At 35.6% G+C, this 17,016-nt stretch overlaps 1 protein-coding gene across 1 annotated transcript in view; it reads left to right on the forward strand.

The window, feature by feature from the left end:
• LOC128657402 (oocyte zinc finger protein XlCOF7.1-like) overlaps positions 1-17,016 on the forward strand; it is a 186,845-nt gene that overhangs the window by 16,480 nt on the left and 153,349 nt on the right. The window contains exons 4-5 of the mRNA XM_053711739.1: positions 8,656-8,754; positions 13,575-13,673. Of these exons, the coding sequence (XP_053567714.1) occupies positions 8,656-8,754; positions 13,575-13,673 (198 nt within the window). The remainder of the gene's footprint in view (positions 1-8,655; positions 8,755-13,574; positions 13,674-17,016) is intronic.

A 17,016-nucleotide genomic window follows, 5' to 3' on the forward strand; every position in this document is an offset into this window, starting at 1 on the left:
TTATTAGACAAGACGTATTATTATTCTTCAAAGTGGTTCATATAAAGGTTGGCATACGATGGGGCAAAAGTGGTCCCCATCGCAGTGCCTTGTATTTGTTAATAAAATTGTCCCTCAAAACAAAAATTGTTATGATTTAGTATAAAACTAATGCCAGCCAAAATAAAATCCAAGTGTTAATTTGACATGTCCGTTATTTCCAGTGACTCCTGTACAGAATTGATGCCAAGAATATGTGGGATACACGTGTATAATGAAGATACGTCACACGTGATCCATATATAATTATCAAGCAACTCTAATCCTTCAAATGTGTTAATTGTGTATACTGTATCTCAAAGGTACGCCCTAGTTGATTTAACGATGGGCTGTAGGAAGTGAGTGATCAATGTAAATTGATAGATTGTTGGTAAGAGACTCAATACCCGAAATTATGGGCCTTCCTGGGGGTTCAATGAGTGTCTTTTGCACTTTCGGTAAGTGATAGAATGTGGGTATGGTTGGATGATTTTCCATAAAAAAATGGAATTCCTCACATTTGAGAATGTTTTCATTCTTGGCATCTTTTAATATGTCACCTAGTTTATTCTTAAATTTAGTGGTGGGGTCAAACTGGAGTTTTTTTGTATGTGCTAGTGTCGTTTAAGATGTTGTGAGCTTCTTTAAGGTAGTCCTTTTTTTTTTTTTTTTTTGTCAGCCGCTCTAATCACTATGTCCCTGTTTTCTTGTAGGGATTTAAGTGTCTTTCTTGCATGCCAGGTCAAGTTGTCATTATACCTGTTGACCCAAGTATTGCCTTTATTTTCCCATAGCTTACTCAAATCTCCACAAACTAGTTTATTAAATGTGGTTATATATTCTCCCTGAGCTGAATAGGGATAAAAACTAGATTTCCTCTTTAAATTGCTATTTTGTTCATGAATAGACAAATTTGATACAGTGCCACATGAGAGATTAATGCACAAAAGTAAGGGACTGGGAATATCTGAAAATGTTAGCTCATGGATAAAAAAATAGATAAAAGATAGGGAGCAACGAGTAGTAGTGAATGGATCATACTCAGATTGGACAAAGGTAATCAGTCAAGTCCCCCAGGGATCAGTACTGTGCCCTGTTCTTTTTAATATTTTTATTAATGACTTGGAGCAAGGATTAAATAGCGACATCTATTTTTGCAGATGATACTAAGTTAAGTAAGGTCATTAGGTCAGAGCAGGATAAACTTTAGTTACAAAGGGATCTGCAGAAATTAGAAGTATGGGCAGGTAAATGGAAAATGAGATTTAATACGGAAAAATGCAAGGTTCTACATTTTGGTAGTAAAAAATAAGCAGGCAATGTATTATTTAAATGTGACAAGACTTAGCCAAACAGAGGAGGAAAGGGATTTGGGAGTAGTAATAGATAACAAGCTAAAGATGGGTGCACAATGCAGGGCAGCGGCTTAAAGGGCCAATAAGATACTAGCATGTATTAAGAGGCATTGATTCAAGGGAGGAAAGCATTATTCTGTCACTATATAAATCCCTGGTAAGACCTCACCTTGAGTATGGAGTGCAGTTCTTGTGTCCGATAGCAAAAAAAGATATTGCAGAACTAGAAAAAGATCAGAGAAGGGCCACAAAGCTAATAAAGGGAATGGAGAATTTAAACTTTGAGCAAAAGAGTATATCCTTTTTCATGTTTGTATTAGTATAGGTTAAGCCTATCTTAACAACCTCAACACAATATAAGGTTTAAGGGCTCCTTTGCTATATAGGGGGAGGAATAGAGAAAGGGAGAGTTAAAGAAAGAAAAGAGGGAGAAAGTAGGAAAAAAAAGAAAGGAGGAGGGGGGAAAGAGAAGAAAAAAGGAAGAAAGGGGAAAAAAAAAAAGCAGGGTTAGAATGAGTTAAATTTATTGCAGAGCTGTCATATTGCTATTCAATTCCTGCTTGGCTTTAAGTCAATAGATACTTGTTGCTTGTGTCAGAGGGTAGTCTGATATAGGGGGACCTATTTTTCTTATATCACAGCTTTTTATCATGTAAGATTTAGAAAATTTCACTTTAAAAGAAAAAAGAAAGAAAAAAAAAAAAAAAGAAAAAAAAAGGGAAGAAGGGGAAAAAAAAAAAAAGAATATATATACTTTGAGGTTTCGTTTATTTTTATTCCTAGAGTTGGAATATATCACATAGAGTAATAGAGTGGAAGGAAAAAGAGTATAGAAAGGGGAAGCCCTTTTGGTGGTGTTTTTTTTTTTTTTTTGGGGATTTTGTTGTGTTCACACTAATTTATGGAAAGGTTTATTACACAAGTAAAACACAGTTCACCCATAATGCCTCCCAAGATTAAAGATCGTAAGACAAAAGGGTTGGACATTAGCACAGAGGTTAATTCAGAAGTGGGTAACCCGATATTAGACTCCCAGCTTATAATGGCTCAAATAACAGAATGTATAGCTCCGCAATTTAATGAAATTAAAAAGGAATTAATAAATATCTCTACTAATATTATAGCCCTCTCTACTGAAGTAAAGCAATTTGCAAAGAGATTATCAGAAGCTGAAAGTAGAATTTCAGATATAGAGGATGTATCCAATACCCAAGCTACACAACTCCTTGCCCAAGAATCTCAAATTATTAACCTACAAAATCGCCTGGAGGACTTGGAGGACCGCTCCAGGCGAAATAATATTAGAATTGTAGGGTTGCCTGAAGCACTGGAGTATAGTGACCTTATTAAATTTACCTCGGAAATTCTTCCTCAGGCTCTGGGCTTCCCGGCCTCCCAACTCCCTCTAGTAGTTGAAAGAGCCCATAGAATTGGCCTACCTAAGTTAAATATGAATGGCTCCCCTAGGATTAGGATGAGTATTGTCAAATACCTTAAATTCCAGGATAAGACAGAAATGTTAAAACTATATAAAAAGATGGATTCTCTTATTATAGATAACAATAAACTCCTATTTCAGGATTTCTCTAGTGAGACTTCTGCTAAGAGGAAATCCATGGCCCCGTTTTGTACTAGTCTTATTAAGAATGGCTTCAAAGCAAGATTAATTTATCCTATGAAAATTATACTTGAGGATCAGGATAAACGTATTACACTTAATAATACCATTGAAGCGAAAGAATTTATGGCTGCAAAAAAAATTGCTGAGGTGAAATAAGCTGGCATCTTATTCGCTTTTAAAAAGCTTATTGAGTCTTAGACTAGATCTAAATAAAACATCAAGGTGCATTTTAGTTCAGTTAATAGAAGAGCTGACATTATGTTTGAGTCTGCGATACTAATTGTTTTTAATACTTTTTGGGGTTTATGTTTTTTTCTTTTTTTTTTTTTTTTTTCCTCTCTCCCTCACCTGTGTCCTCTCTTGCTCTCCCGCCTTTCCTCCCCGTTGGGCTTTCTAGACAGGTTCTATGCTGTGTATATTTTCTCTAGTTTGGAATGACCTTTGATATGGGTCAAGATTTTAAAGTACTCTCGTGGAATGTAGGTGGTATTACCTCTCCAATGAAACGTAAACTTGTTATAAAATCTCTAGCCAAACATCTTCCAGCGGTGGTTTTTTTACAGGAGACCCATTTAAAAGAGGTGGAAATTCCAAAACTAAAAACAAAATGGGTAGGAGAGGTGTTTGCCACCCCAGTTAAAAATAGGAAGGCAGGGGTTGCTATATTGCTGCACAAAAACTTAGAGTATAAGGTTAAAAAGATAGAGTACGATCCGGAGGCAAGATTTCTTATATTACAAGTTATGATTAATAGGGTTGATTTTGTTTTTTGTAATGTTTATGGCCCAAATATACATGATTCAGGGTTTTGGGAGAAGATTAAAGTTAAGCTCTTTCCATTTGTCTCTCAAAACCTTATTTTAGGGGGAGATTTTAACATTGCATTGTGCACCGAACTAGATAGGCTTTCACAGAAAAAAACAAGAGATTATGAGAAAAGAGCAAAATGTCTGAAACAGGTCTGTCAGAAACTTAAACTTCTGGATATATGGCGTATCGAGTATCCAGACTCTAGAACTTTTTCCTGTGAGTCAAAAGTACATAGAACCTTTTCCAGGATCGATATGCTTTTAGTCTCAGAATCTTTATCGATTCTGAAAGCCAAATCTGAGATTGCTGACATACTTGTGTCTGACCACGCTATAATCTAATTAGCTTTTCCCTCTTTAAGTAGGCCTAAAGATAGGAACCAAAGTTTTATATTTCCTCGCTTTCTTTATAATAGTCCTAGTTTTGGCTTTTGGTTAAAACAAAAATGGAAAGATTATGTCACCTTTAATATCGTACAAAGTCCTAATGTGGAGTCATTCTGGGAGGCATCGAAAGCGGTCTTAAGAGGGGAAATAAAAGCATATATTAAAGCAAGGAACAAGAAAAGTAGAGCGACTGAAATTCAGCTCGCCTTTCAAGTCAAGAAGGCGCTTAGAACTTACTACAATGAAAGGTCATCTAATAATTGGAGCAAATATCTGGAGGTAAAAAATAATCGGGAGGTATATCTTAAGAAGAGATCTCAATATGAAGATCTCAAATTGAATCTTAAATTCAAAGGCTTTCACGGTACCTCTGCAAAACATCTAGCTAATTTAACTAAAAATAGGAAAAGCAAAAACTACATTACGGCTATTAAAGATGGTAAAGACAGATTAACAGATCCTGAAAACATCAGAAAAGTTTTTCATAATTTCTATCAAAAACTCTATAGTAAAACAGATGTGAATGTCACAAATCTTGACAATTTTTTTTTCTCAGATCATACTCCCTCAAATTCCTAAAGAATGCTTAGAAAACCTAAATACATATATTACAGGAGAAGAAATCAGTAAGGCTATCGAGAAAGCAAAATTAAATAAAGCTGCAGGGCCAGATTTTCTACCAGCTGAATTTTACAAACTACTATCCCAAGAAATTAACTCTACCTTGGAAAGGCTCTATAATGAGTATTTCTCTTCCAGTAACATGATGTCTAATATTTTTACAGCAGCCAATGTTACCCTAATACCTAAAAAAGATAGGGGAAAAGAGGATCCTGCTTCGTATAGGCCAATTTCTATTCTTAATGTAGATTATAAAATTTTAGCTTCTATTATTGCTGATAGATTGGCGAAAGGTTTACATGACATTATTCACCCCGATCAGACAGGTTTTATTAAAGGTAGGAATTCGGCTAAAAATATTCGTAAAGTAGTGACGTTGTTGGATTACTTTTGGAATAGAGATAATTTAAAGAAAGACAAATACGCGGATCTGGCCCTTCTAACAGTAGATGCAGAAAAAGCCTTTGATTCCATCACATGGCAGTATCTTTTCTCCGTGTTAGAAAGATTTGGTTTTCAAGGGCAATTTCTTCATTTTATCCATAAAATATATTGGATGCCGGTCTCTTACCTATTAATTAATGATATATTATCTCCCAAGGTAACTCTGGGTAGGGGAACACGGCTAGGCTGCCCTCTGTCTCCCTTATTGTTTGATATTGCCTTAGAGCCCCTGGCCATTTGGCTAAGACAAAACATAAGTGGTATCTCAATTGGTTCACAAAAATTGAAAACACTTTTGTATGCTGACGAAATGTTACTTTTCTTAGATACAACAGCGTATCATATTCCGCTAGTTATACAAATCTATGCTGAATTTAGTTCATTCTCGGGGTATAAAATTAATTTTGACAAAAGTGAGTTACTTTGGATTCATAAATCAAAAACAAGCTGCTCAAATCATCCCTTTAAAGTCGTTGATCATTTTAAATATTTGGGAATAACCCTACATAGAAACCCCCAAAGATGGTACGACCTGAACTTTATTTCCCTATTTAACAAAATAAAAACTAATCTGGAGATGTGGGCCTCTTTTCCCCTATCCATAACAGCACGTGTTAATATAATAAAAACGATTGTGTTTCCACAAATTTTGTACCCATTACAAAATCTTCCATTGTTCCTCTTAAAAGTGGATCTTAGAAAATTTGAGCAATATATAACTAAATTTATCTGGGATAATAAGAAACCACGCATATCTTTGCTGAAGCTAACACAAAAAAAAAAGTTTGCGGGCTTAGCTCTTCCTAGTTTAAAATTATACAATATTGCCACGTTAGTCAAATTTGCCCTTGATTGGATTTCCAATTCTAACAATTTTGCTACTATTGAATTAGAAACGCAATGTATTTTCCCTTTTTCATTAAAAGCCATCCAACATAATATAATCAAACAGCTATCTCCTAGGATTGCAAAGTTTTCCTCTATTAAAAATATAATTATAGCCTGGCATAAATTTTGCAAGGAATTGGGAATAGATCCGCATTTTTCTAATTATCTCCCTATAAGAGGTAATCCTGAGTTTGTTCCCGGAATACAACATGGGTTCTTTAAAAAGTGGGAAGAGAATGGGCTGTCAAGGGTTTCTCAGGTTTTAGCAGACTCATGGCAAGTGTATCCAGCAGGTATTCTTTTCCAACAATTCAACCTATCCAGGAACAATCTATTTGCATATTTTCAAATTAGACATTTTGTCCAAAAATTACAGCTCGGGGAGGATTGGCGGTCTGAGTGGGTCGAGATTGATACATGCATTGATAGATTTTCAATTGGCAAAACTGCAATTTCGCTTATATATGATATAATGTTGGCCAAACAGGGTGCAATAGGAGTGGAGAAAATATGTAAAAACTGGGAGAATACTTTTCCTAACTTAAATCCGGAAATGGTTGCTCAAAGTTTTGTAGCAATATATAAATGTAGTCTTCCCATCTCTGTAAAAGAGTCACACCTGAAACTAGTTAATAAATATTATTTACCTCCGGCTAGAATGGCACAGTATTACCCTTCTCAACCTTTTTTGTGTCCAAGGTGTTCCCACAGCAAGGCCAACCTATTACATATGCTATGGTCATGTCCCAAGACGAAGCAATACTGGCTAAAAATACAGTACTGGGTTAATCGATCCTTTAATGTAGACAGCCATTTTACCCCTGAACTGGTATTTTTTCTTAGAATAGAGGATCAAATAAAAAATGCTTTTTTAGATGCTTTCAGAGCCATTATTCTTATAGCCAGGTTCTTATTATTTAAGAACTGGCGTTCGCATAAGGCCCCCCCATTTTCTTTGGTTCTTAAAGAGATTCAGTCTCAGATACAGTTTGAAGTTTTTCATACTCAGCTCTTAACTGAAAAACATATAAGTAAACTTATTTATAGATGGCTGCCAATTATTATATCCTATCCTTTGCCAGTGCAGAAAAATATCTTGTCTCCGTTTTTAAGTTCTCAGACCTTTGCTGATCTAGTGATGTTCCCTCCGCTATGGGTGTCTAATGCAAGGGAAATATGTTATTGACAAAGCTCTCGCTTAGGGAGGGTGGGGGTGGAGGAGACGACGGGTGAGGGGGAGAAAAGTATTTTTTTTTTTTTTCCCTCTCTCTTCGTCTTGTCTTGTCTTGTCTTGTATTTTCTTGTCTTGCGGTTTTTTTTGTCTTGTTTTGTCTTGGCTTGTCCCGTCGTGTCTTGTTTTGTTTTCTATCATTATTCATATCTGAGTGTAGTAGAAGGTATTTGGAGGGCCTCATTAGGGGTTTGCAATGTCTGTATTCATGTACGCTAAGAAAAATGTTGGTATCTAGTTTTTTCCACTCCCGCTTCATAAGGAATTAGTAGCACCCTTTGTGTCATCCATAAGTTTTGCTGAACTAGTTTTAGCAGATGTGTTCCCTGGGACTTCGATTATAAATAATAGAGAAATGAATCAATAGGTAGTAAATGGGAGGTAAATTAATGTTATATATGTCCCAGTAGGAGGCGTCCCTGAGGGGAGGAATTATATATCATTTTTATTTTTTATTTTTTTTTTATTATAATTTGTTTGTTCGCTTGTTTGATGTTATTATTATTTTTATTCTTATTATTTGAAAAATGCCAGGTAGCTATTGATTTTTTCTGCAAATTCAAAAGGTCTGAGTTTAAACGTGATTGGCTTAGGACATTGTCTCTATCATGTTTATAAAGATGTACAATATCAGTGTCCTGCGTGACACTTGTGTATACTATTTGATTATGTATTGCTACTGGTTGGCTTCAATAAAAAAATTTGAAAAAAAAAAAAAAAACTTTGAGGAGAGGCTAGCCAAACTGGGTTTGTTTTCTCTAGAGAAAAGGCGCTTGAGAGGTGACAGGATTACTTTATATAAATATATTCAAGGCCCATATACAGAGATGGCAGAAGCTCTGTTTATTCCAAGAAAATTGTTTGTGACAAGAGGTCACAATTTATGGTTGGAGGAAAGGAGATTTAATCTCCTGCACCGGAAATTTTTTTTCACTGTAAGAGCAATAAAATTGTGGAACTCATTACCAAAGGAGGTAGTGAATGCCATTACCATAGATACATTTTAAACATTCTTTGGATACATTTCTGGCTAGAAACAAAAGTTTTATAGCGCATCTTCATTACAACTGATGAATTGAGCTCAATGTAAAATATCACTAACATTCCAGATCTGTTTGTATAAAGGGAAGAGTTTACCATCACTTTAATATTTATTTATGTCAATATTTTATTTGCAAAAAGTAGCAGAAGGAATATATTTTTAAGATACCTTTTTTTTTAGATGCAACAAAAAGTGTTTTATATACATTTAACAAAAATAACAGATTGCATCTTAATTAGAACTAACAGGTCACAGTGGTGAAAATCTAGACACAGGAGCACATGCAGAAGTTGTACAGAATGTTCAACCAGTGAAGACCCCATCAGACGTCTCTGCAGGTGAGAGATCTATAGCAGAAACTTCACAATTTGAAACTCAAACTGCGAAATGATTTAATCCTCATTCATTACCATTTAAATGATGAGCCTCAATACAGACAAATTACAATGATAAAATAGAAATGTTTTGTGTAATTTTACTAATTGAGAACAGTAATAAAATACTCATTGTATAGAGCGAGAGCATATAATATGGCGCTCAGTTACCTGTGATGGGTGATAACACACAGGAGTATATTACATGATCCTTCAGATTCTGGCTCAGGACATTAAAGGGAAATTTCAAAGTTTAAACTTTCATAAATCAAACAACTTTACAATTCACTTCTGTTATCAAATTAGTTTCATTCTCTTGGTGTCCTTTGTTGAAGTGTAAACCTAGGTGAGCTCAGTATCTTTAGTAGCCTATGGCTGAAGTATGTTTGCAACAGTGTATAACATTGCTAGAAACATTGTTGCAAACATTTTTTGTGCACACTCCTGAGCTCACCTTGGTTTAAATTTCAACAAAGGATACCAAGAATATGAAGCAAGTTCAATAATAGAAATAAATTGTAACTTTCTTCTACAAGATACGACGAGTCCACGGATTTCATCCTTGTGGGATATTATCCTCCTGCTAACAGGAAGTGGCAATCGGGAGGTATATCTTAAGAAGAGATCTCAATATGAAGATCTCAAATTGAATCTTAAATTCATAGGCTTTCACGGTACCTCTGCAAAACATCTAGCTAATTTAACTAAAAATAGGAAAAGCAAAAACTACATTACGGCTATTAAAGATGGTAAAGACAGATTAACAGATCCTGAAAACATCAGAAAAGTTTTTCATAATTTCTATCAAAAACTCTATAGTAAAACAGATGTGAATGTCACAAATCTTGACAATTTTTTTTTCTCAGATCATACTCCCTCAAATTCCTAAAGAATGCTTAGAAAACCTAAATACATATATTACAGGAGAAGAAATCAGTAAGGCTATTGAGAAAGCAAAATTAAATAAAGCTGCAGGGCCAGATTTTCTACCAGCTGAATTTTACAAACTACTATCCCAAGAAATTAACTCTACCTTGGAAAGGCTCTACCTTGGAAAGGCTCTATAATGAGTATTTCTCTTCCAGTAACATGATGTCTAATATTTTTACAGCAGCCAATGTTACCCTAATACCTAAAAAAGATAGGGGAAAAGAGGATCCTGCTTCGTATAGGCCAATTTCTATTCTTAATGTAGATTATAAAATTTTAGCTTCTATTATTGCTGATAGATTGGCGAAAGGTTTACATGACATTATTCACCCCGATCAGACAGGTTTTATTAAAGGTAGGAATTCGGCTAAAAATATTCGTAAAGTAGTGACGTTGTTGGATTACTTTTGGAATAGAGATAATTTAAAGAAAGACAAATACGCGGATCTGGCCCTTCTAACAGTAGATGCAGAAAAAGCCTTTGATTCCATCACATGGCAGTATCTTTTCTCCGTGTTAGAAAGATTTGGTTTTCAAGGGCAATTTCTTAATTTTATCCATAAAATATATTGGATGCCGGTCTCTTACCTATTAATTAATGATATATTATCTCCCAAGGTAACTCTGGGTAGGGGAACACGGCTAGGCTGCCCTCTGTCTCCCTTATTGTTTGATATTGCCTTAGAGCCCCTGGCCATTTGGCTAAGACAAAACATAAGTGGTATCTCAATTGGTTCACAAAAATTGAAAACACTTTTGTATGCTGACGAAATGTTACTTTTCTTAGATACAACAGCGTATCATATTCCGCTAGTTATACAAATCTATGCTGAATTTAGTTCATTCTCGGGGTATAAAATTAATTTTGACAAAAGTGAGTTACTTTGGATTCATAAATCAAAAACAAGCTGCTCAAATCATCCCTTTAAAGTCGTTGATCATTTTAAATATTTGGGAATAACCCTACATAGAAACCCCCAAAGATGGTACGACCTGAACTTTATTTCCCTATTTAACAAAATAAAAACTAATCTGGAGATGTGGGCCTCTTTTCCCCTATCCATAACAGCACGTGTTAATATAATAAAAACGATTGTGTTTCCACAAATTTTGTACCCATTACAAAATCTTCCATTGTTCCTCTTAAAAGCGGATCTTAGAAAATTTGAGCAATATATAACTAAATTTATCTGGGATAATAAGAAACCACGCATATCTTTGCTGAAGCTGACACAAAAAAAAAAGTTTGCGGGCTTAGCTCTTCCTAGTTTAAAATTATACAATATTGCCACGTTAGTCAAATTTGCCCTTGATTGGATTTCCAATTCTAACAATTTTGCTACTATTGAATTAGAAACGCAATGTATTTTCCCTTTTTCATTAAAAGCCATCCTACATAATATAATCAAACAGCTATCTCCTAGGATTGCAAAGTTTTCCTCTATTAAAAATATAATTATAGCCTGGCATAAATTTTGCAAGGAATTGGGAATAGATCCGCATTTTTCTAATTATCTCCCTATAAGAGGTAATCCTGAGTTTGTTCCCGGAATACAACATGGGTTCTTTAAAAAGTGGGAAGAGAATGGGCTGTCAAGGGTTTCTCAGGTTTTAGCAGACTCATGGCAAGTGTATCCAGCAGGTATTCTTTTCCAACAATTCAACCTATCCAGGAACAATCTATTTGCATATTTTCAAATTAGACATTTTGTCCAAAAATTACAGCTCGGGGAGGATTGGCGGTCTGAGTGGGTCGAGATTGATACATGCATTGATAGATTTTCAATTGGCAAAACTGCAATTTCGCTTATATATGATATAATGTTGGCCAAACAGGGTGCAATAGGAGTGGAGAAAATATGTAAAAACTGGGAGAATACTTTTCCTAACTTAAATCCGGAAATGGTTGCTCAAAGTTTTGTAGCAATATATAAATGTAGTCTTCCCATCTCTGTAAAAGAGTCACACCTGAAACTAGTTAATAAATATTATTTACCTCCGGCTAGAATGGCACAGTATTACCCTTCTCAACCTTTTTTGTGTCCAAGGTGTTCCCACAGCAAGGCCAACCTATTACATATGCTATGGTCATGTCCCAAGACGAAGCAATACTGGCTAAAAATACAGTACTGGGTTAATCGATCCTTTAATGTAGACAGCCATTTTACCCCTGAACTGGTATTTTTTCTTAGAATAGAGGATCAAATAAAAAATGCTTTTTTAGATGCTTTCAGAGCCATTATTCTTATAGCCAGGTTCTTATTATTTAAGAACTGGCGTTCGCATAAGGCCCCCCATTTTCTTTGGTTCTTAAAGAGATTCAGTCTCAGATACAGTTTGAAGTTTTTCATACTCAGCTCTTAACTGAAAAACATATAAGTAAACTTATTTATAGATGGATGCCAATTATTATATCCTATCCTTTGCCAGTGCAGAAAAATATCTTGTCTCCGTTTTTAAGTTCTCAGACCTTTGCTGATCTAGTGATGTTCCCTCCGCTATGGGTGTCTAATGCAAGGGAAATATGTTATTGACAAAGCTCTCGCTTAGGGAGGGTGGGGGTGGAGGAGACGACGGGTGAGGGGGAGAAAAGTATTTTTTTTTTTTTTCCCTCTCTCTTCGTCTTGTCTTGTCTTATATTTTCTTGTCTTGGGGGTTTTGTTGTCTTGTTTTGTCTTGGCTTGTCCCGTCGTGTCTTGTTTTGTTTTCTATCATTATTCATATCTGAGTGTAGTAGAAGGTATTTGGAGGGCCTCATTAGGGGTTTGCAATGTCTGTATTCATGTACGCTAAGAAAAATGTTGGTATCTAGTTTTTTCCACTCCCGCTTCATAAGGAATTAGTAGCACCCTTTGTGTCATCCATAAGTTTTGCTGAACTAGTTTTAGCAGATGTGTTCCCTGGGACTTCGATTATAAATAATAGAGAAATGAATCAATAGGTAGTAAATGGGAGGTAAATTAATGTTATATATGTCCCAGTAGGAGGCGTCCCTGAGGGGAGGAATTATATATCATTTTTATTTTTTGTTTTTTTTTTATTATAATTTGTTTGTTCGCTTGTTTGATGTTATTATTATTTTTATTCTTATTATTTGAAAAATGCCAGGTAGCTATTGATTTTTTCTGCAAATTCAAAAGGTCTGAGTTTAAACGTGATTGGCTTAGGACATTGTCTCTATCATGTTTATAAAGATGTACAATATCAGTGTCCTGCGTGACACTTGTGTATACTATTTGATTATGTATTGCTACTGGTTGGCTTCAATAAAAAAATTTGAAAAAAAAAAAAAAACTTTGAGGAGAGGCTAGCCAAACTGGGTTTGTTTTCTCTAGAGAAAAGGCGCTTGAGAGGTGACAGGATTACTTTATATAAATATATTCAAGGCCCATATACAGAGATGGCAGAAGCTCTGTTTATTCCAAGAAAATTGTTTGTGACAAGAGGTCACAATTTATGGTTGGAGGAAAGGAGATTTAATCTCCTGCACCGGAAATTTTTTTTCACTGTAAGAGCAATAAAATTGTGGAACTCATTACCAAAGGAGGTAGTGAATGCCATTACCATAGATACATTTTAAACATTCTTTGGATACATTTCTGGCTAGAAACAAAAGTTTTATAGCGCATCTTCATTACAACTGATGAATTGAGCTCAATGTAAAATATCACTAACATTCCAGATCTGTTTGTATAAAGGGAAGAGTTTACCATCACTTTAATATTTATTTATGTCAATATTTTATTTGCAAAAAGTAGCAGAAGGAATATATTTTTAAGATACCTTTTTTTTTAGATGCAACAAAAAGTGTTTTATATACATTTAACAAAAATAACAGATTGCATCTTAATTAGAACTAACAGGTCACAGTGGTGAAAATCTAGACACAGGAGCACATGCAGAAGTTGTACAGAATGTTCAACCAGTGAAGACCCCATCAGACGTCTCTGCAGGTGAGAGATCTATAGCAGAAACTTCACAATTTGAAACTCAAACTGCGAAATGATTTAATCCTCATTCATTACCATTTAAATGATGAGCCTCAATACAGACAAATTACAATGATAAAATAGAAATGTTTTGTGTAATTTTACTAATTGAGAACAGTAATAAAATACTCATTGTATAGAGCGAGAGCATATAATATGGCGCTCAGTTACCTGTGATGGGTGATAACACACAGGAGTATATTACATGATCCTTCAGATTCTGGCTCAGGACATTAAAGGGAAATTTCAAAGTTTAAACTTTCATAAATCAAACAACTTTACAATTCACTTCTGTTATCAAATTAGTTTCATTCTCTTGGTGTCCTTTGTTGAAGTGTAAACCTAGGTGAGCTCAGTATCTTTAGTAGCCTATGGCTGAAGTATGTTTGCAACAGTGTATAACATTGCTAGAAACATTGTTGCAAACATTTTTTGTGCACACTCCTGAGCTCACCTTGGTTTAAATTTCAACAAAGGATACCAAGAATATGAAGCAAGTTCAATAATAGAAATAAATTGTAACTTTCTTCTAAAAGATACGACGAGTCCACGGATTTCATCCTTGTGGGATATTATCCTCCTGCTAACAGGAAGTGGCAAAGAGCACCACAGCAGAGCTGTATATATAGCTCCTCCCTTCCCCTCCACCCCCAGTCATTCTCTTTGCCTGTGTTATACTAGGAAGAGGTAAAGTGAGGTTAGTTTTAGTTTCTTCAATCAAGAAGTTTTTTATTTTAAATGGTACCGGTGAGTACTATTTTCCTCAGGGGAACATGGAAGAAGATTTCTACCCTGAGGTTGATGATCTTAGCAGATGTAACTAAGATCCATGTTGGTTCCCACAAGACTTCTGAAGGTAATTCAAGAGACATCTTCAGTGTGGAGAACGGTTTCATTCTACAAGCAGCATTGAGGTATGTGCAGCCCTTTATTTCTGAGGAGACTTGGTATATCAGAACTGGCTGACATTTATTTCCCTGCAAGGGAAGGGGTAAGCAGTAGACCTGTAAAACAAAAAAAGGGTATTACTGAGTAATCTATGCTTAATTTATTTTATATGACATATTGGGCAAGTATTATAATGGACTTAACTGCATTATAAAGAGACACTGGGAGAGGCAGGAATATGCTTAAAGTGACACTGAACCCAAATTTTTTCTTTCGTGATTCAGATAGAGCATGCAACTTTCTCATTTACTCCTGTTATCATTTTTTCTTCATTCTCTTCCTATCTTTATTTGAAAAAGAAGGCATTTAAGTTTTTTTTGGGTTTCAGAACTATGGACAGCACTTTTTTATTGGTGGATGAATTTATCCACCAATTAGCAAGGACAACCTAGGTTGTTCAACAAAAATGGGCCGGCATCTAAACTTACATTCTTGCATTTCAAATAAAGATACCAAGAGAATGAAGAAAATTTGATAACAGAAGTAAATTAGAAAGTTGCTTAAAATTTCATGCTCTATCTGAATCTCAAAAGAAATTTTTTTTGGTTCAGTGTCCCTTTAACGTTTTTATTGTTTATAAACAGTTGGGCCACATTTTGAGTGTACTTAGGGGTTTAATAGATCCACATGGCTTATACTCTAAACCGCTTCACCATGCGGTTGTTCAGGCCTAGACGATCATCGGACATGATGGGCGGGGCTTAATTTTGCATGCTCAGACGCGCACTTTACTTTGGCTGAGAAGGCAGCAGGCATTAGCTCCGGTTGAGCCTAGACTGGTGTTCTATTAACCGGATCGTTGCAGAGTCATTTTGCAGTACCCTGGGGGCAGGTAGGCGCCACAGCAGAGCTGTGGCGAGGTGCAGGGGTTATTTTTGTCAAATCTAACATATTTGTGACTATAAATACCTTTTAGAGGTTAATTTCTCCCCTTACTCTAGGGGTGCAATAATTTTTGGAGCCATTAATTAGGTGTAGTTAATTTTAAACGGTAAATTAACGTTTTGAAGCGGTTTTGGAAAATTTGTGCGCTTTTTTATTTCAAAAATTTTTTAAATCAATAAATAAAGTGTTTAACGACTATTGTGGTTATTACTAGTCTGTTCAACATGTCTGACATTGAGGAATCTCATTGTTCTATGTGTTTAGAAGCCATTGTGGAACCCCCTCTTACATTGTGTACCTCTTGTACTGAAAGGGCCTTACACTGTAAAAAGCATATTTTAGGTAAAGAAAGTGTGCCTAAGGATGATTCTCAATCTGAAGAGAACCAGGATATGCCATCCAATTCTCCCCAAGTGTCACATCCTTTAACGCCCACACAAGCGACGCCAAGTACCTCTAGTGCGTCTAATTCTTTTACTCTGCAGGAGATGGCTGCAGTTATGTCAACTACCCTTACAGAGGTATGATCTAAATTACCAGTGTTGCAGGGTAAACACAGTAGGTCAGGTATTAATGTGAATACTGAATCCTCTGATGCTTTATTGGCTATTTCCGATGTACCCTCACAGTGTTCTGAGTTCGGTGTCAGGGAATTGCTGTCTGAGGGAGAACTTTCAGACTTCGGAAATGTGCTACCTCAGACAGATTTGGACGTGATGTCCTTTAAATTTAAGCTTGAACACCTCCGCTTGTTACTCAGGGAGTTTTTAGCGACTCTGGATGATTGTGACCCTATTGTGATACCACCAGAGAAATTGCGTAAGATGGACAAATATCTAGAGGTGCCTACTTACACTGACGTTTTTCCGGTTCCTAAAAGAATTTCGGAAATTGTAAAAAAGGAATGGGATAGACCAGGTATACCGTTCTCTCCCCCTCCTAATTTTAAGAAAATGTTTCCCATATCAGACACCATTCGGGACTCGTGGCAAACGGTCCCTAAGGTGGAGGGAGCTATATCTACCCTGGCTTAGCGTTCAACTATACCTATTGAGGACAGTTGTGCTTTCAAAGACCCTATGGATAAAAAGTTAGAGGGTCTTCTAAAGAAGTTATTTATTAATCAGGGTTTCCTTTTACAACCTATGGCTTGCATTGTTCCAGTAACTACTGCAGCAGCTTTTTGGTTTGATGCTCTAGAAGAGTCTCTGACGGTTGAGACTCCATTAGTTGACATCTTGGATAGAATTAAGGCTCTCAAGCTAGCTAATTTCTTTTATTACTGATGCTGCTTTTCAAATTGCTAAATTAGCGGCGAAAAATGCAGGAATTGCCATTCTAGCGTGTAGAGCGTTATGGCTCAAATCTTGGTCTGCTGATATGTCATCAAAATCGAAGCTTTTAGCTATTCCTTTTAAAGGTAAGACCCTATTCAGGCCTGAATTGAAGGAAATCATTTCTGAAATTACTTGAG

Source organism: Bombina bombina, chromosome 4, assembly GCF_027579735.1.
Source record: "Bombina bombina isolate aBomBom1 chromosome 4, aBomBom1.pri, whole genome shotgun sequence".
NCBI lineage: Eukaryota > Metazoa > Chordata > Amphibia > Anura > Bombinatoridae > Bombina > Bombina bombina.